The sequence below is a fragment of the Pygoscelis adeliae genome, unplaced genomic scaffold, assembly GCF_000699105.1.
Source record: "Pygoscelis adeliae isolate BGI_AS28 unplaced genomic scaffold, ASM69910v1 Scaffold206, whole genome shotgun sequence".
Taxonomy (NCBI): Eukaryota; Metazoa; Chordata; class Aves; order Sphenisciformes; family Spheniscidae; genus Pygoscelis; species Pygoscelis adeliae.
The window spans coordinates 1299724-1325306 of NW_008825052.1; the positions used below are offsets into that span (position 1 = coordinate 1299724).

Sequence of the window (25583 nt, forward strand, 5' to 3'; positions counted from 1 at the left end):
GTTGTCCCGCTCATGCCTTGTGAGCGCCCTCAAGATGAACTGCTCCATAATCTTTCCTGGCACCGAGGTCAGGCTGACAGGCCTGTAGTTCCCCGGATCCTCCTTCCAGCCCTTCTTGTAGATGGGCATCACATTGGCCAGCCTCCAGTTGTCCGGGACCTCCCCCGTTAACCAGGACTGCTGATAGATGATGGAGAGCGGCTTGGCAGGTGGCGTAGCAGGTTGTTAACTGCTTCCTCTTGGATTATGGGGGGTTCATCCTGCTCGCCATTCCTGTCCTCCAGCTCAGGGGGCCGAGTACCCTGAGGATAACTGGTCTGCCTGCTAAAGACTGAGGCAAAGAAGGCATTAAGTACCTCAGCCTTTTCCTCATCCTCGGTGACAATGTTCCCCCCCGCATCCAATAAAGGATGGAGATTCTCCTTGGCTCTCTTCTTGTCATTAACGTATTTGTAAAAACTTTTTTTGTTGTCTTTAACGACAGCGGCCAGATTGCGTTTTACGCTGAGCTGCCAAACAGCTAATCATATTCGCAGTTCAACAGCCACAAAAATAATTTTCATAGCATTAGAAGTCAATATCAGCTCATTAAAATATAACTTACTGGAGTTTGCACTCAATTCATAATTCTTAACAGCTGAGCTGCCAAACAGCTAATCATATTCGCAGTTCAACAGCCACAAAAATAATTTTCATAGCATTAGAAGTCAATATCAGCTCATTAAAATATAACTTACTGGAGTTTGCACTCAATTCATAATTCTTAACAATCATCATCCACAACTGTTACATCAAAAATAACTATATGAAAGGCAAATCAAAGTAAAAACGTATAAGCATGTTTCATGGATTAAAGAAAAATGTAGAACAGAAGACACATTTGTGAAAAGCCCACTCTTTGGCAACAGTTACCCCATAAGACAAAAATGGCTTGAGTAGCTGAAATCCCCCATTCCGAGGGGAATTTCAGGAATGCAAAATATTGTCTACAGAATTTTCTTAGACATTAGTTATATTTGAGAACATCAGCTACATAGAACATTATCATGCTAAGTTTTGGGATTTGGGCTCAATATTTAAGCTAGCCAAATAAGCAAGTGTAAACTCTTAGTACCACCTTACTTCATTTTTATTACTGTTTTGATTTTTTCTTTTTTAGGTAAAACTCTTCAACAACAACAAAAACAAAATAAATCGAAGTGGTTAAATAGAAATAAACTAATATAAAACCAACCAAAATTTATATTCAAAGTTTATTACACCAGTAGGAACCAAAGCATCACAGAAGGGGATTAGCTTGGGGGTGGGAGGGAGGGGTTGTCTGAGAATGCAAAACCATAATCCAAATATAAAACCCATTTTTCAGATGCCATCAGATTACTTAAATAAAAGACTTTCCACACTGGTTTTTATTACTTTACAAAGTAGCACAGGAAAGTTACTGAACTCTTGGGGAAGTGCTTCTAAAAGCCACTAAAAGGAAACCAGAAGGTAATAGCAAATTGTGCTCTAACACCTCTGAGGCGCTGAACAACATGGAATGGGGGTCTGTCAAAATGCCTGTCATATATTCACATAGGATTTAGCTTCCAGAGGGCAGGAAAACAACAGAGAAGAGAAAGAACAGTTAAAATCCTGTTAGTACAGAGGCTGGGTATACAGAGAACTGTATGCGTTTAAGACTGACTACTTGCACTATGACAAGCCTTTCTTGACTGGCAATCTTCACTGCTTCACTATTAATAGGTGAAAGAATATTATAAATACTTTTACCAGTGGTCCAGACATGCTGAAGGTTTGTTCCTGTATTTATTAAAATGGCTTGAAAATTTAATTCCAAGGTGTTTTTACTTGTAATTAAAAAAACCCACAAGTATAAGACTACCATAATCCTCCCTAAAGATGAATTTGAAGACCTAATGCCCAGGTTCTGAGAGGACCATTTCACATAGTTGGTCACTTCACAGACTGTATAAAGGATTTCCTTTGTTTTCTTTAACTGACATAACTGTGGTATTTGGTCTTACAGCTACAGTAAGGTCGATGATTTCTGAAACATTAGCCAGAAAGCAGAAAGGATGGAGGTTGGAGAAGACAAAGAGGTCCTGAGACAAGCCATCAGTGAAACACCAGCTGATCAGTCATCTTCTGCAGCAGAGCCAGTTTCTTTGACAAGGTTCACACATAACAAAACTGAGGAATCTTTTGTTAGTCACTGCAGCTTCCTGGATTGCTGATCAAAGATGCTTAATTTAAAAGCAAGACAATCTGCAATGTTATTGCAACATCTCAGTAGAGCAGTAATAACTACAGTATGCTTGCAAATGAAGCAAGACGCACAAGTGCAAGATGGCAAGCAACGTGAAGAACAAATGCAGTGTTCTCATTTTTTCTTGAATATTATATGTTGTTACATTAGTTGTCTTCATTGATTTTAACGTACTTCTTTTAAGCTTCATTAATTTCTATTAGTCTAAATACGAACGTGTCAACAACGTGGTGCTAACCTTTGTAGCCTTATTCGGAAGGGGCAATGAGTCCAAACAGAAATAACCTGACAGACGGACTTGTAGCCAATCCCATTATCCCAAGGGTACGTTCTCCAACAGAAAAAAAAAAGTGGTAAGTCTTTTACAAAAGAAAAACTTTTAAAAGCTTCTAAACTTTGCATTTTTCATTTAGAACGCAAAACCCAGTTTGCTCACTCCAAATGGTCAGCTGCAACAGTAAGCTAAATACATCAAGTATTTGCTAGAAACCTTCATACAGCAGATGGTATCTGAATTGGGGCTATTAGAAAAGATGACATTTTCCTTCTGTTTTCTCTGTATCGGGAAAAAAACAAATTAATTCTAGAATTACTTTAATACTTCTGCTTCCTCCTCGCCCTTTTTTCACCTCAGGAAAAGAGATATGAAGCTCATAGGAGCCATATGTCATCTGTTGACTTTAGCAGCAAAACACAGCCAGAAGAACATTAAATCAGTCCCTTTGTTTCTTCTGACTCATCTGAATTTATATCCAGTCAGTGTTTTATGGGCATAAGCTTGTTTCAGAACCTGAGGTAAAACATTTTTCTTCAATTGTAATTATTTTTATTAGTAAAAATTAATCTACAAGCACCTTCTTAATACTCTTGCCACAAACCAAAAGGTATGCATTAGTCAGTCTCAGAAAAATTGCTGTTTCCATGTACTCAATAGAGGTAATACTCCGTGCATGTCTTCTTACACCTTTCTAAATCATGTGAAGATTGCTTTTTACAACTGAAGGAGAAAAGCAAAGTTCTGAGTAATGAGAAATGCACCGTTTTTTAGCAGGTGCCCCTCAATATAGGCCTAATATTTAAACAGAAAAGAAAAAAGAGAAAAGCATATGCTGATAAAACTCAGTTTGCTATTCAGCACGTAAAATTTCTGGTTCATTTATCTATCTAGAAGCACGTATCCATATAGATACATGTGTAAGGACCCACATACTGTTGTTCCTCAGCAGTAAATAAAAAAGTGTATCCTCTCTCTAACCAGATATAGAAGAGGAAAAATGTGTTAACCTTTCAGCTAATAAATTCAAATCACTTTCTAAAGTCATCACGGAGTCTAATCTCTCAAAGTACAGAGGTTTAGCTTGCATTTCCTTTCTTTTGGGATATCTGCAAGCTGAGTATGATCATCAGTAAGGTTCTCTGACACTGTGGAAAGTCCCCTTCACCCCAAAGAGATCATGCAGATGCAATAATAAAGGATTAAGAAGCCCGAACCCATAAACAACTAGGGAAGAACATAAGTCGGGAGCGCGTGCCCGTACACATTTGTGCACCCTTCTCATGCGGATGCACACGCACACAGTGACACAGAACGGTGGGGATTACAATTACAGTGTTTTTAAAAAGTTTAAAGAAACTGGCAGACAGGTTGACTCGTTATTTATTTATAGGAGGCGTGTGCGCGCCCGAATGGGTGAACAGGGCCAAGAAGCTTTTCAAACCAGTGCAAAATTACTGGCAGGAGGCAGGACCCAACCGCGCTCCATTCCTGCGCAGCAGCTGCTTGTCAAGAGAGGGATGCATAAACCTACATCTAAATTTACTTTTGATTATCAGCACATAAAAATCCTTTTTTAGAATTGTTGGTAGAAGGGGAGTTTCCCACACTCGTCATTTTACATTTTATCTTTCAAACCCACAGTTCGCTTGCTTAGCAAATTGCAAGTGGGACACTTAAAAACCACTTCAGTTCTGCTGCTTTTTAGGTAACTTTTCTAATTATTTACTGGCCTGGAAAATCTTCATGGGAGGGCACAGTGAGGAAGAGGAGTGAGTAGTTAAATACTATAAACTAGTAATAATAAGCACTGAGAAAGTTTTCTCATTTCTCAAAGGCTTTTACATGAAAGCAGAAGTAAAAAGTCAGTATCCACTTAAAATTTTAAGAAATTTTCTGGTGCCTTCATACAACATGCAATTTATTTTAATTCTTAGTCTTTGTTAATACTTGCAGCTCATTAGAAGAAGAGTATCAAACAACAAAAAAGTTAACTACATAAACCACACATATTATACTGCTTTCACTCAAAGATTTCATAGCACATAAAGCAGTAAGCTATGAGTTATACCCATAAATAGCTAACAGATTGGGAAACAGAGGCAAAGAGAGGTCAAGTGAGCTGTGTAATGTGCAGCAAAGTTCCAGAGCAGAGTCCAGGCACAGGTCCATGTTAAGAGACTGCAGATTTACATACTGGCTAGGGGAGGATTACTATGAGAAAATAATGACCGTTTTTTTAATTAAACCCTAAACTAAGAGTCAACCAGAAAACTAAAAATCTGAAAACTGTTGGACCTTTACTGAATTTATTATAATTGAATTACTGAAAATTTACTAAAATGTTGGTATTCTATACTAACATTGTGACAGATCATTTAAAATACTCATTCTGAATAAATTAATAATAAATATTTATTTTTAAAATTACAAATTATCACAGTTAGAGGATGAAATACTAAATAGTTTAATCATTTCTGAATAGGCTGTGCCTTTGTGGGAGACAGAAGTTGCCAATTCCCGCAAAGTCATCTGCCTGCCCCCTTCAGTTTGGGCTTTCCCTTTCTCTTTTACTTCTGACAGGAGAAAACCCACAGTCTCCAGATGGCTACGGCTTCCAGACAAGCCTGAGAGAGAAGAACAACTACTGCATTGTCCGCTCCACACCGCTCCACAAGAGATGTGTAGCTGGAGCACCGGAGAAGACAGCTTGCCCAGAGTGAAATCATGGCCAGCCAGAGCCAGCACCAATCACCACATGGGCGTCTTGTGGCTCTGCTAAAGATTTACCCATGGAAAGATACAGGGTTTACTATTATTGCAGTAGCTGGATATTCAGGAATATTAATATCCAGGGATAGCTGGATATTAAGAAGCCTGATTCTGGGAGCTCACATGCCTGATCATCCTAAAGACTGTCTATAGACATTCACTACATAAACAGACATGCGGAGTCAAAATCGTATCAAACCTCAGCTGTCTGCTGTGTCATTCCAACAAAAATGCCCAGATTAGCACTCCATAAATTCTGCAGGTGGCAGAAGCACACGGACACTCTATAATCCACTCTGGGAAGAAACACAAACTGATTATCTTAAGCACGCAATGAAAATAGCTTCTCCTAATACAGACAGACATAGTGAAGCAAACTACAGAACACATACATGATCATCTCCTGCTTTAAGAGACAAGGGTATGGTAATAAAAAAGCTGGATGTGGAAAACCAGTGGCAAAGTCTTCGCCACAGTTGGATTCCTCCTCCCTCCCCCCCTTAGTGAAATTAGAGTGAGAAGGTTAATTTGGAGAGAAAGGGTTACACTGAAAAAAGCACACGTGGACATGGAAGCATCACCAGCTTAGCCCACTCGGCAGCCAAAGTGTCAAGGAAAGGCCAGCTCAAGTAAGATTTGGGCCTGACTGGAATAATGGGGTGGGACATAACAAAAACCCTGAGAAAAACGAATCTTGGCTATCAGCGAGGAAAAGTGATGCACGGTGTTGCAGGGCATGTACACAGAGATGGCTGAGACAGAGCTGCAGGAAGACCTGTTGGCTCTTCTTGGTCTCTCCATTAGCTGTGTTTTCTGAAAAAAAAAAAATCCATCTTTGCTTCAGTTTCCCACTGAGATTCCTTTTACTTGTTTTTCTTCCCTATCTTCTACTTCTATCCATTATCTCTTAGTAATATAAGCCACAAAGTCAATTATTATCTCCACTCTGTTGATGTACATATCAGCTTCAAAACTCTGAACGTTTGCTGTCTTTCTAAGTGACAAAAACAACCCTTAAGTTTTCACTACAACCACCTTTCTTCACCGAATACCACCATAACAGCTGTCCTGCAGTGTATATAAGGACCCTACATCCAGAATTTGCTTCAGGATTTAGTCACTTGGTTGCAGAAATCTGCCACATTACCACCCATTCTCTTCCACAGCAGAAGTAGGAAAAGTACCCTTTCCTTGCAACCGCTGTTCATATTTGCTTTAAATGCCAAAGAAGGTGTATTTATTCTGACATCATAGACTGTAAACTGGAGGACCTGAGAAACAGGCTCACTCTGCTTTCTGCTGCTGGCAAAAATATTATTTCAACAACTGTAATTAGATTCTTCAAAAAACACAACTAAAACCACCAAATCTTAGATTTCTTATGGTGAGAAATTTCAGGTGCTCATTTTATTCTTACTGGCCAAAAGCTATGCACCAACAAATTTACAGGTACCAAAATGGTTAAGGAGGAGGAGGAGGATTACAGATCACATACTTAACACTGACAGCAGAATAGGACAATGTCACTGAAAATGGAAGTCTACCCTTCCCTTATGTCCCATCCTTGTCCACTTGGCTCCCACACATATATCCATCTTGCCTACATATTCACCCTACATAAGCATTTGTGTAATTGCATACCGAACCAGATCACGGAATGAACTCACATACAGATCAACCTCTGCTTTGTGAGTCTAATTTTAACTCATGTTAGTTTTCCAATCCTCAGCTTGAAGGGGGAGGAGGAGCACAGTGGAGCAGAGAAGAGTAGAGGCAGCATGGCCGCCTTCTGCATCAACAGTAAGTTACACATCCAAACCTGCCCAGGGAACCACCTCGTCTAGAATCTACCCTCTGTCTCACTTATACTTTAGACACCTAAATCTTTTTCTAAACAGAATAATACAAATCAATTATTAGAGTGAAAAGGAATTTATTTGAAATCTCTGCAATGTTGAGATTCATGGACACCTTTTGATCCGTCAGAACATGTTAGCTCTGCCCTCTGTATGTAAATCAAAATCATGAGTCCGAAGGTGTGTCTAACGTCGAGTCTTTTCACTTCTATCACTGTTGTTCCATCTACAAGGCTTTTGCTGTAAACTAATCTCTTTCATTTATAAAACAAGATATGCAGTCAATTTAGACATTCTAAAGCTATAGAGGGGCAATACTAGAGAAACTGGGAAATTCATAGTCAACAAGTATTTAAAATCATAATAAAAGCACTTTAGGAACTTGGCTCATTTTACAAAGTTAGTTTATACAACTATCACAATGAGCAAGCTTCTGATTTCAGAATGCTGAAAGCAACCATTTAACACAATCCTAGGGGCAGGGGGAAGGGGGGGGGAAGTCTTCATTTCTCTGATGAGTTTGATTTCTAACATTCATTTTTCAACCAGGAGTTTTAATAACGTTAAGCAGAATACTAAGGAAATGCTCAAGGACGCAAGTGGAATCTTAAATTAATTCCTCAACATAGTTTCTGCACACTTAAAACGTCTCATAGATAATACCTCCCTCCAGGAAAATATGTCCTATTACAAATAGAAATTGCTTTTACCAAGTTCTAAAGGAAATGGTCTCTGCCTGCTTTTGTCCTTAAGCAACTAACGTCAACTACAGAAGGGTTATTAGCACAAGAAAAAGTGCCAAAATCTTTTCTGTTGCTAACATGAACATGCACTGTGAACAGTGTATGGAAGATCTCCATTTTCAGACGTCTCTGCAGAGTAAGGCTTTTGCTGAACATTCCTGTAGAATCTAAATAATTCACATTTGGGGGAGGAGGGGACAAAGATATTATAACACTGTACTCCACGTGCTTGCATCTTCTAACTTGCTACTGACTCAAGGTATGGAGCACAATTTTAGATCTCCTTCAAGTGGACAGCCCACAGTGTATACAGAGCACTTTAAAAACAAAAGCTTAGTACCAGAATATTCTTCCTCTAATATTTATCTATATTAACTTCTTGTTTATAATGAAATACCCAACAGCTAGCAGAGCCAGCAAGCCACCTCCTCCTCTCACATGTGGCTTTCAGGAGTGCTGCTATGTTGAAAAGGCAAAATTATCATTGCCCAACAACACGCAACCCAACAACAAAATGCCATTCCAAATGGCTTGATAGGAGAACAAATGTATGGATTTTTATAGAATTATGTCAACTCCAAGGTGTCTAAACTGACCCGATGCTATTCAAAGAAATCAAAACTCTAATGCTCCTGTCCCATATTCTGTACTGGTTTGAATATTGCAGTAAAGAAAGTTACTGCTGAGTATTTTTTAACTGACAGAAATTCACAGTTTAGCCAAGAAGTATAAGCCACTTTCAGGATAAGAAAACCAGAAACAAAATAATCCCAATATTACAATAAATTAAAGTATACGCTACAGTAAATTTCTAGAAGTACAAGCGTGAGTGTATTTGGTGTTATAATTTGCCTCAGTTTGGGCACTTTCCTAAATGTGGACATGTGTTGGAAGAGTTTAAGTTGACTTAAATCTTGGATCAGAAGAGATTAAAGGCAAACATAGGCTACATTGATTTAGAACCACAATTGAATTTCACCTTTTAAAAAACACTTGCTCTTTCATCTAAGAATTAAAAAGGTGCATTTTAATCATAAAATAATCTGATCTAATGGCAGATGATGCCAGAACGAACTGTTCAGCTTTCTGCCACCATCTCCATCCTCACGCTGCTTCTGCACCAGCTCCTGCATGCATGTAAGCTCCCAATGAGATCCCTCAGGGAGCTAATCCTGCAGAAAACAAGTTCTGCAGGAGAAGAGTGAATACTTTCTGCAGGTTTAACCACCTGAATGAGCTCACCATGAGTCAGGTGAGCGTCACCTACCAGGCCATTAAAATGGGAGGCAATGCCTAGTGGTAGTGGAGAAGGGAACAAGGCTATCTCCTTGTGGCAGTAACTATCCATTACCTCAGCCAAAGGACAGGACATGTATTCTAAGTCTGCAAGTTCACATTGTTCACCAGTTTTATTACTCTGTCATGCTTTTGCTGGCTACTGCTCATCTTAAAATAACTTAAGAGTAACAATTTTAAGGTATCTAAAAATACAGATCCATTGACAACCAGGGGTTTTTTTAAAAGCACATTTGGTATTCTAGCTTCTTTAAAAACTCTTTGATTTAAGACAGTAACAAATTAAGATTTAAACAATGTTCTTCAAATACATCCAAGCAAGTACTCTCACAAATACCTAACCTCCCATGTTTCTGTTTTTTCACTGTAACATTTGTTAAATAAATTCTAAAGGTCATTTCCACAGCTCAGGAGAATTTGGCTAATATTATGATAAATATTCTTGGAGAATCTAGGTTTTTTTTTAAATTTTAAAAAAGCAATGAAATAAGCATAACGTGACTTTTATGGATGTGACCATCTTTGGTCTACATCCAAATGCATGCTAAAAATAGTAAGAACAGAGTTATATTAAACCAGGAAAGTACAAGGTGTCTTGATGCAAAACATTGGTTTACATAAAATAGAAAAATATTTTTCCAGCAGATGTAAATTGAAACAGCTAAGAGAAAAACACCAGACAAACTGCTCCCCATCTTAAGAGGACACTGAAGAGTTGGTATTTACATATTATGCAAGAAACTGATCCCAGTGGAATCATGCCTGAGGTACCATTCTTAGAAGCAAAACATCACAGGTATGAGCATATGAATAAAAATTAGATACATAAAATTTTTTGTAACTGAGAATTTAAATTGGTTACTAAATGGTTACATTAACTCCTAATTTCAAGAGCAGGCAGGACACATCCAGAATAACATCTTTTTTTCCTTACTGTGTTCAAGATGCAAAATAACCATTTGAAATACCTGAATTCTTCAGAAATCTGCAATGATTTTTGAAAAGGCAAAAGATTCTGAATACACCTTTAAATCACCAGTGTACCAAAGCAATTTTTTAAGTGGTTTCCTTTCGCTCACTGAGCTATCCCAGAAGCCATTAGCTTAAATTTATTTGCATACCAAGAACACATTAAGACTTCAGAAATTTCTGTTCTTCTCCCTTCTCAATTATGCCAACATCAATCAAGCACTATCATTCCAGTGCCATAAAAAATAGTTGTCTTTTTCGTAACAGCAACCATCACCTCTCAAAGTTCCAAGAGAAAAGACAGAGACATTAGGCACCAGCTTTACTGCAACACATCAACCACAGATAAGACCTGTAAAGTAGCGGCACTAGTCATGCAAAACACCTGGTGCTGCAGGCTGGAAATAGCAACACCGGCAAGAAAATTCTCTAGGGTATTTGTTATTATTATCCTAGATACCATCTTGTATTTCCTATCAAGATATCAAGTTCATGTATGGCATTTGAGTGTAAATATATTTAATAGTTCCATAAACACAGATGCTTCCCTTAAACATAGCTGAATATAGACTTTTCAGGTGTTCCTTCTCAAGCTGTATCTAATTACATCTCAGCACTCTGCCAAAGCAACAGCTGTCTCCTTAGGAAAGTAATAATTGTAACATGAAAATCAGGGTTGTACTTGCTTCCTGCTTTTGCTCATGGCTACTATTCCAAAAGTGGAAAAAAACCCCACACAAATATACTAACATCTGGAATTTAACAGAGAAACTGACAATAAATACCAAGGAACGAGGTAAAAAATGATCCATACCAAAACCTGAAACCCCACTTCTGGCCACTGTTATTAGGTATTATGACAAAAATTAAATAAAATCTATTTCAGAAGATGTCTGTGACGTCTATTCCGGGCCTGCCTTACGTTTATTCATATCTTTTAAGAAAACATTTGTTCTACATCCAAAAATTAATCCAAGCCCCTATTTACTATTAAAGACTCAAGAACAATCTATGTCTCACAAAACTTAAGTAGCAATTATAAGTTTCTGGACATGCATCCCTATTTTGACCTACTAGGGCAATTACGAAACATAACCAAATAAAAGCAGCGGCTTTATACAGAGATTACACTACATTTCCCACCATACCTACTACTGATGTTACAATAACATAACTATTAGAACAGATTTGGCATATTAACCATCATATTGTTTGTCTCATGCCAAAAATTCTAGTTACAATGCAAGTGGCAGCAAGCACTATACCCATGTTAGTGTTCTTTTTGCAACCCTTCGTAGTACTTCACTTAAGTATGAGGAGTGGTGGGAAACTTTAAGGGGAACAGGGTAACTAAGACAAGGCAACTGGCTGCCCTTGTAATCTGCAATCAACTTAAAGAGCCACTTCAGGTCATGAGAAATTTCAAGATGACAACTCTTTCATAGTTCTCTTCCCACGGTCAGAAAAAATACCACATGGAAAAGAAATACTCCATGAAAAAACTACTCCTTCACTAGCTTTTATGGTAACTTGCACGTAAGCCAAACAATGTACAAGGGTATCAATCACTTTCCTACTTAAATGTCTTTTCAAAGTTGTGCACAAACTTAAAAGAATGTTCAACCAACATATATCAGCTGGCTCATGTACTGTTTTCGGATATTGATATCTGCAGTCCTTCTACCGGATCTAGCATCATTGTCTGAGCTCAGATGACTCAGATAAAAACAATGTGAAAACATAGTTTGTTTTCATGTTTAAAGTCTCCATTGGTCTCCTGCAACAATAACAGGAAGAGCTGTACGGATCGATACGCAAGATTACTAATAGGGACTTTTCTTCTCCTACCCAACAACATGCACGTGAAACTTTCTTACCAGGTAATACATGCAACACTTACCAGATCCCTGTGAAGCACCCAGTTTGCATGGAGGTAATGGATTCCATCGAGGATCTGGTAGAGTAGGGATTTAACCATAGATCTTGGCAACTGCATGGGCTTTTTATTTGCTTTTGAGGCACGGTGAAACTTGATAATATGCTAGAAATAAAACAAGTAGAAACAAGAAGCATGTTAGATAAGTGGAAAGGTTTTTTGTTGTGTTGGGTTTTTTTAAACTATTAACACTAAATAATGGAATGAAATACAAAGTTTGTTGAACTTTGCAATTAAAAGCAACAATGTGCTCACAATTTGAGTTGTTTTTATTCTCTGAGTTGCTTTAAAAAAAAAACAGCTGTCAAGCTTTTGTTAATATCTAAAGACTGGCTACTTACCTCCAGTAAAGCGTCTTAGACATTCTCCTCCCTCCCTCCTCCCCATTTGGGATCCTTTTATCCTCAGCTGCTGGAGCAGAAGCTTCCAAACCAGCAGTATCTACCAGAAAAAGAACCACACTCTACGCTTTCACACCTTCTCTCCTCCTCTCCAAAAACACCCAGGACAGAGTGCTTGCAACTACTTTACTGCTCCCCCCAAATCAGAATCCCAGGTAGAGAGAGATTAAATAAATACTCAAATAAATAGTTAAGGGCGAGTGAACTCCAAAAACCCCACACCAGAACATTAGGGTCAGATCATGTGCAAACATCTAAAAATGGTTATATTATCACTTCCCAGTTTTAGCTGCATACTTCATTGATGATGACAAGCTAGTGGTTCTTGGACTACAGAAGTCAGTCAGCCCATAGAGGACAAATACCACTTGAAAACATGGAAAGGAGAAAGGGACCCCACCAGTAGTCAGTTGAAGGAATGAAAAACAGATCATGAAAAGATTGCTGAGAGATCATGAAATATTCATAAACTAATTAATATTTATTGTAAGATCAATGTGGAGAAGATGGGTTAGGTTTGGTTTTGCTACCCCATACAAGAAATAAAGTGAGGTGAGGCCCTTCTACCTTTTCAATCCTCAGACAAGGTGGGGCTATGCAAGGCACAAACCCAATCTTAACATACTGCCATTCAGCAAAAAACTAAATCCATTCATTCAGATTAAAAGAAAAAAAAAAAATCTCCTTTTTGAAGGCGACTCAGAGAAGCATCTCAAATAACGAAACAGTTTTCCATTATGTGCTTTTTGAAAGACAGAAATAATAAAGGCAGTTTGCATTTTTACTGAAAGTGATTCAAAATGCTAATCTGTAGAGTGACAAGACTACTAATTACCCAATTCTTTAAATAGGATTTCTCTAGTTCAAGATCATCCCCCTCCCCAGGTTAAAGAGGTAGCCAATGGCTGTGCTTTCATTAGACCTCTTGCTCCCTCCACCACCACCCCCCGCCAAGTTTGTCACTACTGTTCCCAATGAAAGCGGTAACAGGTTAATGTTTCCTCACGGTAAATGCTACCTCTGGCTGTCACCAGTACTTTAGCCACTGTCAAATTGTGCTTAGCAAAGGTGTAGACAATATTGTCTAAAGAGAAATAAAAAAAGCAAAAAAGTCCAAATTAATCAGAACAAGAGCCTGCTTACTCCCTATCAACAGCAATGTTCCCACTGATCCTTCTACTACTACACATACAACAGTGATGGCTGTATATTAAAAAGCAGTATAAAAGAAATCTACAAGATTATCAGTTTTTAATACGCAAATGACAATTAGTAAACAAACCAAGCTCTTAGTACCTGATCCTTTAATTGTGCGATCACTCTGAAAACTATAATGGAAAGCCTTAAGGGATCATTTCCTCAGAAAAGTTTTTTCTTGTCATGTCACAAGAAGATTCTGTGTCAAAACTTCAACTGGGAGTCTCTACCTTCCAATACTGCACAATGCTCACCGGACAATGACCTTCATGTGTAATTACAGTATGATTTATAAAGCAGTAACGATACCATAAACCCCCAAATTAATATCTTTATTAATACACACTATGAAAAAAATGTAGGAGCGGACGTCACAACACAGAGACCCATAAACCCAGCTCAGCCCTTTTTCAAGGTGCACATAATCACTAAAAGGAATTTCTATACCCATTTAAAAATTGACTAGTAACCACACAAAACGTTATTCCTTATAATAAAGGCATATAGAAAATGAAACTGAAAAAGGGACTCATGGGACAGAATGGGACACAACTAACCGCGGATGCGTTGAGGAGAAACGCCCTGCCTCTGGCCCTACCACAGCCTCTCTGGTATCTCTTGAGGAAAGGAACATGATGGCACCAGGCTGGTGCCCTCTGGTTTCTGCCCCTGCCCCTCCCCTGTGGCTCCCCGGTTCCTTCCAATGGATTGGGAATCCTGCCGAAGGTTTTGTCCTGTGAGAAACTAAAGGACTGAGCAGATACTTAAAGCAACGGAAGAATCTGTTCAGGAACAGGATACTACTTATTAATCAAGCAGCTACTACTATGCCAGGGCCACCCACTAGGTCAGCAAAGCAATGCTTACACCAGGGTAGAGGAGGGGAAGGTTTCCTGCAGCAACTCAAAGCGGCAGCTTCCCTCTTTCTTCCTCTCGTTCCACAGGAACACCTAGGTGAACTTTTGAGGCGGATAACTTGCCCTTACGCTGAGCTTTAGGTATGCAAATTACCTCTAAATCAGAGCTAGCACAACTTAAATCAGCGCAACACTAAGCTAAGTTACCCAGCCAGACTTGCCAGCTGAGGCTCACCACCACACTTACCACAGCTGGCTCACGCTCCAGAAGACGACAGAGCTTGCTCTTATCTGCCTCTGAAATACCACTTAGACACATCCTAAATCAACTTGCTCTGATGTTGGTTTGTCCCAGTCAGAAAGGCTAAGAAAGCACACTCCTTTCTTGAAGGAGTTCTTGAATTGCAGAAGTGAATTAAAACTGATAGTTTTGCTTTAAGCAAGCAATATCACCATTAGATAAAATTCAATTTCCTACAAAAGCAAATAAAAATTATTGTTGCCAACTTATTCCACAGAAGTTTATATTCATCAAATTGCAAACTTCACCCCATCGCAGTTTAGATTGGAGAACTGAACAAAAATTAAACTAAAAACATACTGCAGGGCCAAACAGTACAGGGAACTGAAAAGCTGAATTCGCCCGACGCCACTGGAATGAATCCATAGTGCTTCTGTCCAAGTCCTACTCTCAAGAGTTTTGTAAAAAAAGTAGTTCATCCAATTTCTTGTATGCAACTAGCCATATGAAGAAAGACCAACACATATAACCAACACTGAACAGCCATTTTAATGGCAGCGTCCATCTAACAGACAGAAGGGCAAATAGGTGCCATTGCTGAACAGCATCTCTTCTACTGGAGGCAGCAGGCCCAAGCTTTTTCTTATTTCTTTATATTTTCAAAAATATATCTATATGGCCCTACCACTGTTGTGGGAAAATATTCCTCAAATTAAAAAACTAACTAAATAAATAAATAAATAAACAGCATCAAAACGGAAATAAATGAATGGTCATAATTTGACAAAAGGTTTGGAGATCAGGCAGATCAGGTGTACAGTAAGCTCCAAAGGAAAGGATGCCATACCAGCACAACTACGCTAAAGGAATTTTTTTAATTTGAGCAATTCTGCTGACTTCAGCTATGGCAGGGAGATGTACTCTTTCTGTGTAAAAACACTTAAAATTTAGTAGTTTAAATCCAAGACCTCAGGTGTAGAAATGGCTGCAGGTGCCAGCACAAACTAGAATGTTCTTTATAAGTAACTGCACTATGCAAGTGGATGAGGCATTTTCTAGCAGCTTTACTTCCTGAATAGTCCCAAAGTGCAGCCTCAAGTACAGTATATAACAGCCATAATCTTAGACCTAATAAAGGTATGGAATAATTTACAGGAATTATAGGAATTGTAACCTGCATTTCCCATTCCCCAGATGACTGCCCTAACCGCTAGGCTTCAAAACCGCACTCCTCCTTTCTCTCATTCAATAAATCTTTTTGCAGAATAGCACAGCATCAAGACTGTCCCGTGAGTTGAGAGTATAGATTTGAACCCTGACAGGTACGAAGGATATTCTGCATCTCCCTCTGGGAACCAGGAGGTGTGTTTGGACATCGCAGCTTCTATCCTTTAGGTATGCTCAAGTTCTTTGCCGAGTCTTACCCCTAATGGATAACCATTAAGAACAAAATGTGAGGACTTCCACAATCCAGTCAAGTCAGAAAGGCATGTTTGTAGCAAGAAGACAAGCAGACAGAGGCTCAAACAGCTTCAGCATTCTCCCAGTTTTTTTTCCACTGTCAATCCCTAAAGAGAACTTAATTCCCGTATTCTGACAGACCACCTGGCTACAAAAGCTGGAAGATACCCAGACGCATTCAGCAAAAGTTTAGGGAAGCCTTAATTGTCAGTGCGCACTATACCAGTCGCATGCTGCAGAACAGAAACCCATTCCCAACGTTATCCAGCCATAATTTCATTTTAATTAGTTCATTAGAACACTGTAGATGCAAGCTCCCTGTCTGATATATCTAATACGCTTCAAAATGAAAGAAGAATGCTTGTCATACAAGGTAAATGAAACTTCAAGCAATATCGAAGTCTATTCAGCACAAGTAGCCAAGTCGCTTTCCCCTTCTGTGCAACTGAATTTTCAGATTCCCAGATCTTAAAAACATGCTGCCACTGATTGGATTCGATAAACATTGTGAGCCAATTAGGTATTCACTTTTGAAAATAAACATAATGTAAAACATTTCTATTGCTTTTACATATTTTGTGTTAAATTGAACCAAGGCATCAACTTTGCAGCAGTGGCTTTAAGTCTGTATTCTAAATTAAATTAATACCCCATTGACCAACATTAAAGTATAAATTTATTAACATGCTAGAAAAGTAATGAAGCTTCCAGAGGCTTGCTATAATGTTCTGTTTGCAACCTCTGGAATTATTGGTTTTATTTACTAACTGTGTATTCCCAATTTTTTACTTCAAAAAACATAGTAAAATTGAGGGGAAAAATGGATGAACCGGCTTATTTCAACAAGACCATTTTAGCTTTAGCAAAGCCAAGACCATATAAACGATAATAAACAAACAAGTGAAACAGAGCTAAGCATTCCAAAAGAAAATACAGTGGTGACTCATGAAACAGTATTCAGTCTAGTAGTTTGTCTGTCCTCTATGTTACCTGATGTGCTGAAATTGGTTTGAAAATTGGCTGATGAGGAACTATGTACATTTTCTAAATCGTCCACCATAAACAAAGTAAACATAATGCATGGCAACATAGAGCAAACTCATTTAGTTTGTCCATGAAAACCTCTAGAATTTACCCAGCAGTTAAATAAGCATTCAAAAAGATCCTAATTTTAGCCTGCTTCCAAGAAAATCAAGCTGATGCAAACATACTCTCTCTGTGTTTGTGTCATCCCATTCCCGATTCTGAGAATTGCTGTTCAGTATGACAGAGGTTAAAACAAACAAACAAGTCAGACCTGGAAAGTTTTCATGGACGTAAGAAGCCAGCTAAAGGAGACATTTTATGCATGTCTGATTAAATGAAGTTACAGTGTGAGCTCTCACCTTAACTGACATGAGAGGATCCATAGACTTCAAGATACAACCCCCTAGAAAACCTGACTTTGAGTTCTACTGCTTAAGGCAATGCTTGTTTCAAAGTTACATGCATTTCCATCAAACTGAAATGCAATCATGTCCACACAGATGCCTCTCCCTGCTGAAGCAAATTGTCTGTTTGCTCCCATACTTCAGCAAAAACCCTTCTTTCTATCCAATCCCTAATCCAACCTTTGAGAATAAGACAGAATTATGTCAATGGGCCAGTAAAAAGTAAAATTACATTTTCATACTAAAGAGATGGAAGCTTGGATACACATTAAATCTGTGCCAAGGTCAAGAGGAAGATTCAGACTACATGGATTCAAGTCTCATTTTAATCATAAAATGATTTCCACCTTCTCTCTTCAGCAATCAATACCCAAACAAAGGTGACAAATACTCTTGAGTGTTAAATGCAAAGCACTTAAAAGGCTACGGAAGAACAAATCAAAATCTAAAGGTGGTATAAAAACTAAACGTACATTGTTCACACAATTTTCAAAACAAGGAAGCAAAGATAGACCCAACTAACCTGAGTAACATGTTTGCTGTTCCAAAAATAAATCAGCTTCATAAACGTATACTTAGGACTCATTTCAGACACCAAAGTTTTAGACATTGAAAAAAATTTTGTCAAGGGTATACCACAAGTAAAATAAAATAAAATCAAAATGAAAGTGGGTAAAAGTATTTCTACAGCAATCACTTAAGTTTCCAATTTTGGGACCATTACAGCAATCAACACATAACAGTCCTTCAAAAGTTGGGGGGGGGGGGGGGGGGGGGGGAGGGTTAGCTAGAACATGAGTAAGTTCCAATCAAGTCTAATGGGAAAAAAAAAAAAAAAAAAATACATTTCCAAGTGACAAGAGGTCAATGTTTTAAGTAACAGTGAAAGGAGCTTCAATACACTACCTTTTGCTAAAGGTAACTTGCTTTTAATACCTAAGCTTTGAAGCACAGAGCAAACAGATTCAGTATCATTTTCCCAGGTTCTGCTGGGGTCTGTCTTGTTCTTCTAGATCTTTCAGACCTAAATATGTCAAAATAACTCTATACGATAATAAAAAAATCAGAATTCAACTACCCTTTCAGTATATATCTGACACACCCAGTATTCACGCCACTCTGTTCACATTAATTCTTCACACACTTTATGCTTTTGCACCCTTGCCTCCATCTTGGAGGTCTGCTCCTACCTGTTGTCTCCTCCAATTCTCACACTTCATGGCACAGAAAACAAACCCACAAACTACCATCAAATACCTACAACTCTGGCAGAAAAAGCAAGTTTTGTGATGTGACAAGTGCATTCTCAGAACAGACAGCTATCTACAGGGAACGGCGCTCCTCTCTGCAAAAAATCCAACCATCACTTTAGTGTCAAAAAGACACCAAATCATAGAATCATAGAATCATAGAATCATTAAGGTTGCAATGTCAAAAAGACACCAAATCATGCCGTAAAGACTTTCTGTAACAATGGCTGACAACAAAAATTGTAAATTTAAAAGCAATCAAAATCTATGCCAGCCCACTCCCTTCCACCCCAACAAACCTTACATTCTTCTGCCAGCTAGCAGAATCCTGTATTGGTAAATATGCACATGACAGAGAAGACTGCAGAAAGAATCACCTAGTGGAGCAGGACTGAATTAAAACAAACACACACACTGCTACAGAAAATTAAAAGAGAAAAATAAGACTGCTGCACTGAGAAAAGTATTTTCATGTATATAAAAATATTTGTGATCATCAATATTTGATGATTAAGAGCTAAACTGAAGCTTAGTGGAAGAAAGAATTATAACTGATTACATCATATTTGAGGAAGACTTTAAAACTCAGATCTATTAGAAAACATTCATGTGATTAAACAAACGTGCAGGTTTATGGCACAAATCAGTATGCAACACCCTCACAATTTCATTTAGCATATAAAAACATTATTCAAAATGTCATTAGCTGAAACTAAGTATATTTATTTGTATATTGAGAGAGTCAGCTAGTGTTACAAAATTCACATGTAGGAAGAGTATTTTCTTCTTTCCATTATTTGATGATTATTTTTAGGTACACATGACTATGCTTATAATCTCTATCCTACATTTTTAAAAAGAAGAATATATACATAACAAGTGTTTCATATAATACAAAGCCAGTCTGTCCATATATTTTTATTATCATCAACAATAATTTCAAGATTAATTTTACTCCAAGTTTCTCAGTGGTATTTGCTGCTAAGCAGTTAGTTGTTAGAGATCACTAGAATCTAATAATAAGAGAGAAACGTTCAACCAAACCTAAAAAATACCCAGATCGTGGTTTAACTGGTCTTGGATAGTGAATGTATCATCACATTCAGTGTTATCAAATCATAGTTAATAATTTATTTAATCACTTATTAAGAACCAACAATGTTTTTTATGGCTATAAAACACATTCAACACATTTTACTGTGATAAAAATGTCACTGTTTTTCAGAATGAGATTAAAAAAAATTCAGAAGCTTCTGATTTAAGTTACAACATAGATTTCCAGAAAAGGGGACCTTAAAGCTTTGAAGTTACACACACATATTAAATGAGTCTGAGAATTAACTCTGTACCATAGCTAGAAAAGTAGATACCCTATCAATTTAGAATATTAAAATGTTACAAAAATGTTGCTTAGAATCAAAAATCCTATTTAAAAATATGGAGACTATGGAATTGAAGACATAGAATGCATGCTTATCTGCAGTACTAAAAACAAAAACGTGTGCTTTAGAAAATATCTCCAGTATTAAAAAGCTGATGCTGTAAAAGTATAGGAGAGTAACCGGGAACAAAAGAAAAGCTCTAAGTATTATAACTTCTGCAATGGCTAAAAGTAACTACACTGACAACAAACAGAATTCACCTCCAGAGCCGATCTCATTTGCATCAAACTTTTCTTAAAGTCCAATTAAGTAATCATCATGCATTTAACGTATTTAATATAAATTTGAATAATGCCTTAAAGCGCATGAGCTTTAAATAGGAAGTTCTGGACAGCAGTATACAACTTAAGTAAAATAAGAACATACATGAATAGGAAAATAAGTTATTCCTTACTGATAAACTGGCAAAAATGTATGCATTTAAAACAACCTTTTTTCTTTTTTAAAGTCAAAAATGAACATAGCGGAAAAATACACATATCAGTTGGAGGAATTACACTTTTTCTTGGAAAGATTTCATCCATGCATAGTTTGTAAGACTATGAAGTTCTAACTATGTACTGGAAAAGGTAACTTAAAAATAGTATCACTTCCACTCACGGACTTAAGATAACTCAGCTACGTGTTAACTGAATTACACTTTTTTTATTTCAACATAAATTAATCAAGGCAGGAAACCTGGATACAATTTGGATTAAAAGCATCCAAGACCTTAGGAGTAGACATTGAAAAAGGAATGTCCCTCACAAGAGAAGGAACAGGAGATGGTTCTGTGGCTACGAACATCTGAAGCTGAAAGTTTCAGACAATTGCAATATAAAGGTGTGAGACTGAAGCAAGTTACCAGGAATTAAGAAAGGATGTGGCTTATAATGTGGTATGAGATACTCAATGGCATCTGTGGACATACGCATTTTTAAGCTTGCTTCAGATGCTCCTTTTACACTGAGGTACAAGCTAAGGAATCTTGCATTTACTTCATAGTATGAGCATATATATAAGCAGTGATGACAGTGTAGACAATACACTATAAATTAACATATGTGGCACATCCAACAGCCTAAGAACTTTACCAGTTGACAGAGACTAATAGCCAAGAAAAATGATAAGGAAATCATTTGTGGGTTCCACTAAGAATTTTGGTAATTAAAGCAAACAAGAGTTGTAAATCAATTGGTCAAAAGAATTGCTATATTCTTAGACATTCTTTATTGTAATCTCATGAATGGCTTTGCATCGTTTTGTATAACATAACTTCAGAGGTGATGAAGGAAAAATCTTTGATAGGCTTAGTTATTAAACGGGAATATGTTTGTAGGCAAGGACAACATAGTAAGCCTTCACGAATACCTGTCAAAAGTAGTTCAAATTAGCATAGCTTTCTTCATCCCTTGGTAATGGCATCAACAGAAGTTACAGCAAATTATAAAGTATGCTGCTATCTATACTCAAATCACAGATTTGACCAGTCTAAATCCTTGGGAATTAAATGCAAAGTAAAAAAAAAAGCTCTTACTCACCATAAAAGAACTTTTTTAATAAGCTTAATTGGCACCATCACTTTTCCTCATTAGAACAGGACAATTTTTTCAACATTACAAAATGAACAAAATAAGATAGCATCTAATATAGTTTTATTCATCTCTTGCCAAATGTTTCCCATACAGAAGCCGAAAATTTAATGATTTTAATTAATCTGATGTTTGTAAGTGATGAGTGTTTACTCTTCTCATTGAAGCCAATAGGAGTTACTGAAGCTGGGCAGCTTTGAACAGAAGGACGATTCCCATACTTACAGCCAAATTTCGGTAACTCACTCTATGCTACCTACATTTGAAACCATTGGTCTCTGGGAATCTACATCGCTCTAGTGACAGCACATCTACAATTCCCAAACGTAAATCCTTCTAAACTGATATCCACAATGAAGAGACTTATTTTGTTTTTACGTAGTGCCGGGGGAGCACTTGGTGCTAAGCAATAACAAAATGTGCCAGTCCCCTACTACTATTTCTACCGCAAAGAGCTGAAAGGGCACAAGCTGTAAAGCACAGGAAATGCAAAACACAACACAACACAGACAGAATGACAAGTGGTTGTTATTACTGAAATGCGTTACAAAGTAAGTGGATTTTCAGGAGTTTTTTGAAGGAGGATAGTGAAGGATCTTTACGTACGTTAATTGGGAGACTGTTCCATGTGTAGGAGGCAGCGTGGAAAAAGACACAAAGTTGGGAGTGAGCAAAAGAGACAAAAGGGGAATTAAGAGCGATGCTTGGGAAGTGCTGACGGTAAAGCAAATGAGGAACAAGGTTAAGCCAGAACCAAGAGTGCCTTGAACATGGCTAACTTTATGCAAGGGAGGAAAAAAGAATTCCTGGCAAAGGCTTAAGAAGCAAGGAAACATGGGCAATTATACAGGAAAGGAGAAATGATTCGTGTAGCATGTCCCATAGAAAAAAAAGTGAGAGAGTTAGGAAGTGGGAGACCGGTTCACATCAAATAACTAATGTAACAAACATTTCGGTCTCAAATAATAGAAAAGAATTAACTTCACTGAGATTTTGACCAATACCCAGGTCAATACCAATACCACGTCTGGAGTGGTAAGAACATTAGACTGCAGTGATTCTTTATCTAAAGCTGTTAAATCATGTGAAAAATCACCATGTAGTGTAAAAACCACATGCCCAAAATAAATTCAAATGGAAAAGGTTAGAATGGCATGTTTAAAACATCTTTTTTCAATGTAGCAGTAAAATGTGTTTGTTGTGGTTGTTCTACAAAATGAGTAAACTCAATTGATGCACAAATAAATTCTGTCCATACAGGGTTTTAGCTGCTGCATTCCTGTTCATCATCACTGTCACCAGTTGAGAGAAATATACAAACTCTCAGTGTACACTGAACTTTGATGAAGAAAACTTTTAAAATACAAAGCTGCTACCCCACAAGAGAAATCAAATGAAATATTTTTTAAGCATATGAAGGGGAATGAATTACCATGACTTTACTTGTTCTGAGCCAGAAATATCTTTTTGTATGGTCTAAGTTTACTTTCCTTCCAGATTACAATTTTGTGTCTTGAGAGCTAAGTTTCATCCCTGGAAACATTCAAGGTCAGGTTGGACGGGGCTCCCACAGCAGGGGCATTGGACTAGATGACCTTTAGAGGTCCCTTCCAACCCAAACTATTCTATGATTCTATGAAGTACAAAAAAAATTGAGCAATTTGTCACTAACATTAGTAATAGCAACTTCTATATTACTGAAGCCTTAAAAAGTAATATTGGAATTAATATTACCACTTCCTCTCCTTGCCAGTATTTTCAAAGGAATTACAAACATATTGATTACTCTGTTTGATATCTTTTGGGTTTAAACACAAATCCAGGTCCAAGCAACTCACATCTTATCAATAGGTGTGGAGCTTGAATATTTGTATCTGAGTTCAACTCATGGTGTCATTGATGTCCACCTCTACAATAATTAAATCAAATCATATCATATTTGCTGGAAACTTAAAAACAGACATCTAAGTCTCTACTCCTCTTCCACATAGTGACAGTCCATCAGTAGGTCCAATTAGCAGTGCTTGCTTTTTTTTCTAATTTTCTTTCCACTCATACTGTTACAAATTCACTGTTTAGAATTAGATAATTGAATGTTGGTCACATCCACTATATCTCAGTGAGAGGACTCAGTAAAGCAGTCCCTCTCCTTTTTTGGGGTGTGGGGGTGTGTGTGTGTAAAACTGCAGGAAAAAGAAAATATTAAATACATTTCCAAACTATTTTAGGTGGTCTCAATTTCTTTAACTCCAATTAAAGCTTGTAGGAAAATTCTTTTAGCTTCAAAATGAAATCTGACTTTAAAAAATTCTACATAGCCTTTTGCAGGTTTTAAGGCGTACAAAGAACAGGATGTTAGTTAGACCCTTAATTTAGGGTCAAGAAGGTCAAGAAGAGTTAAGATCAAGAAATTTATGCATCTCTGCACTATATGAAGGCACGCCACACACACTTCAGTTTGAACAAGCTCATATTACACTACCTCAAACACTCAGGAAAATCTGTACTTACCCACAAATCATGTTCAGCATAATCAAACAGCAGCCAAACCTTTCTGTCACTGTGAGAAAGGAAAACCTTCTGCAATGCAATCACGTTAGGGTGCTTCAACTCTCGTAAAAGCTGCAGAGAAACAGAGAAGCTCTTGTTATTTCTGTGCTTGTTAAGAAAAGCAAACACAACAACAAAAAAAACCAAAACAGGTCTTAGCAAATAGCAAACAAGTAATCCTAAAACAGGCGCTAGAAGAAGAGACACCACTGATTCAACACGTTATCTTCAAAATGCTAAAATCAGGATATACATAGCCTCCGTGGCATGGGATGCTGTTCTGCAAGCACAGCTGACCACCACTATCTACCTTTCTCTGTCCCACACTCAGCACACAGCTGCCCACCCTACCCTATTTATCCCACTCACCTTCAGCTTCTATCTTAAAGGATGTTATTACACACAAACGTAACTGTTCTCTTATCAAAGGTGAACATCAGGATTTAAGGATGCCAGAATGAGGCTTGTGCAGCTGGTCCAATTCTTTGTGTGGGCAACACAGTTCTTGATCACCACACAATTATTGCATTACCAATAATTCTCTTCTGCACTGGATTCCTGCCTCACTTGCCTGGAAGTCCACGGGGTTGTTGTTCTCAGAACATAAGGGTGTTTTCAAAGAAAAGTTTATCAAAACCATTTTTCTAATGGTTGTTTCAACAACTATCCTGTAATCCAGAAATAAACCCAAGCTTATTTACTGCTTGCCAGAAAGAAAACTAGGTCTCATGACTAATTAGACAGCACATTAAAGCAGGCACCGCTGCTGAAGTCACCCTTCTGCCAGATTAAATCCGTCCTCAGGAGGAGTTGGGAAGTGGTACTCCCAAAAATATAATTTCCAAGGAATCACTTTTTTTTTTCCTCCACACTGCAGTCACAAGAATGACTGAAAATTTTTTGTTTTACCTGAAAATTGCTTGCATCTGCAGCACTAGTATATAAATTGCCAAGAATCAATTTATAATGGCAAAATAGTAAATGGAGTAGGTTCCAAGGCACATGTGAGAGAAATGAATCTTCCCTATTTTCACCTTACAGAAAAAAACTTGAGATGTTTATTTTGGG

At 37.6% G+C, this 25583-nt stretch overlaps 1 protein-coding gene across 1 annotated transcript in view; it reads right to left on the reverse strand.

Moving 5' to 3' along the window:
- CDK19 (cyclin-dependent kinase 19) overlaps positions 1–25583 on the reverse strand; it is a 122385-nt gene that overhangs the window by 61765 nt on the left and 35037 nt on the right. The window contains exons 3-4 of the mRNA XM_009326433.1: positions 24477–24587; positions 12080–12220 (exon numbers count right to left, since the gene is read on the reverse strand). Of these exons, the coding sequence (XP_009324708.1) occupies positions 12080–12220; positions 24477–24587 (252 nt within the window). The remainder of the gene's footprint in view (positions 1–12079; positions 12221–24476; positions 24588–25583) is intronic.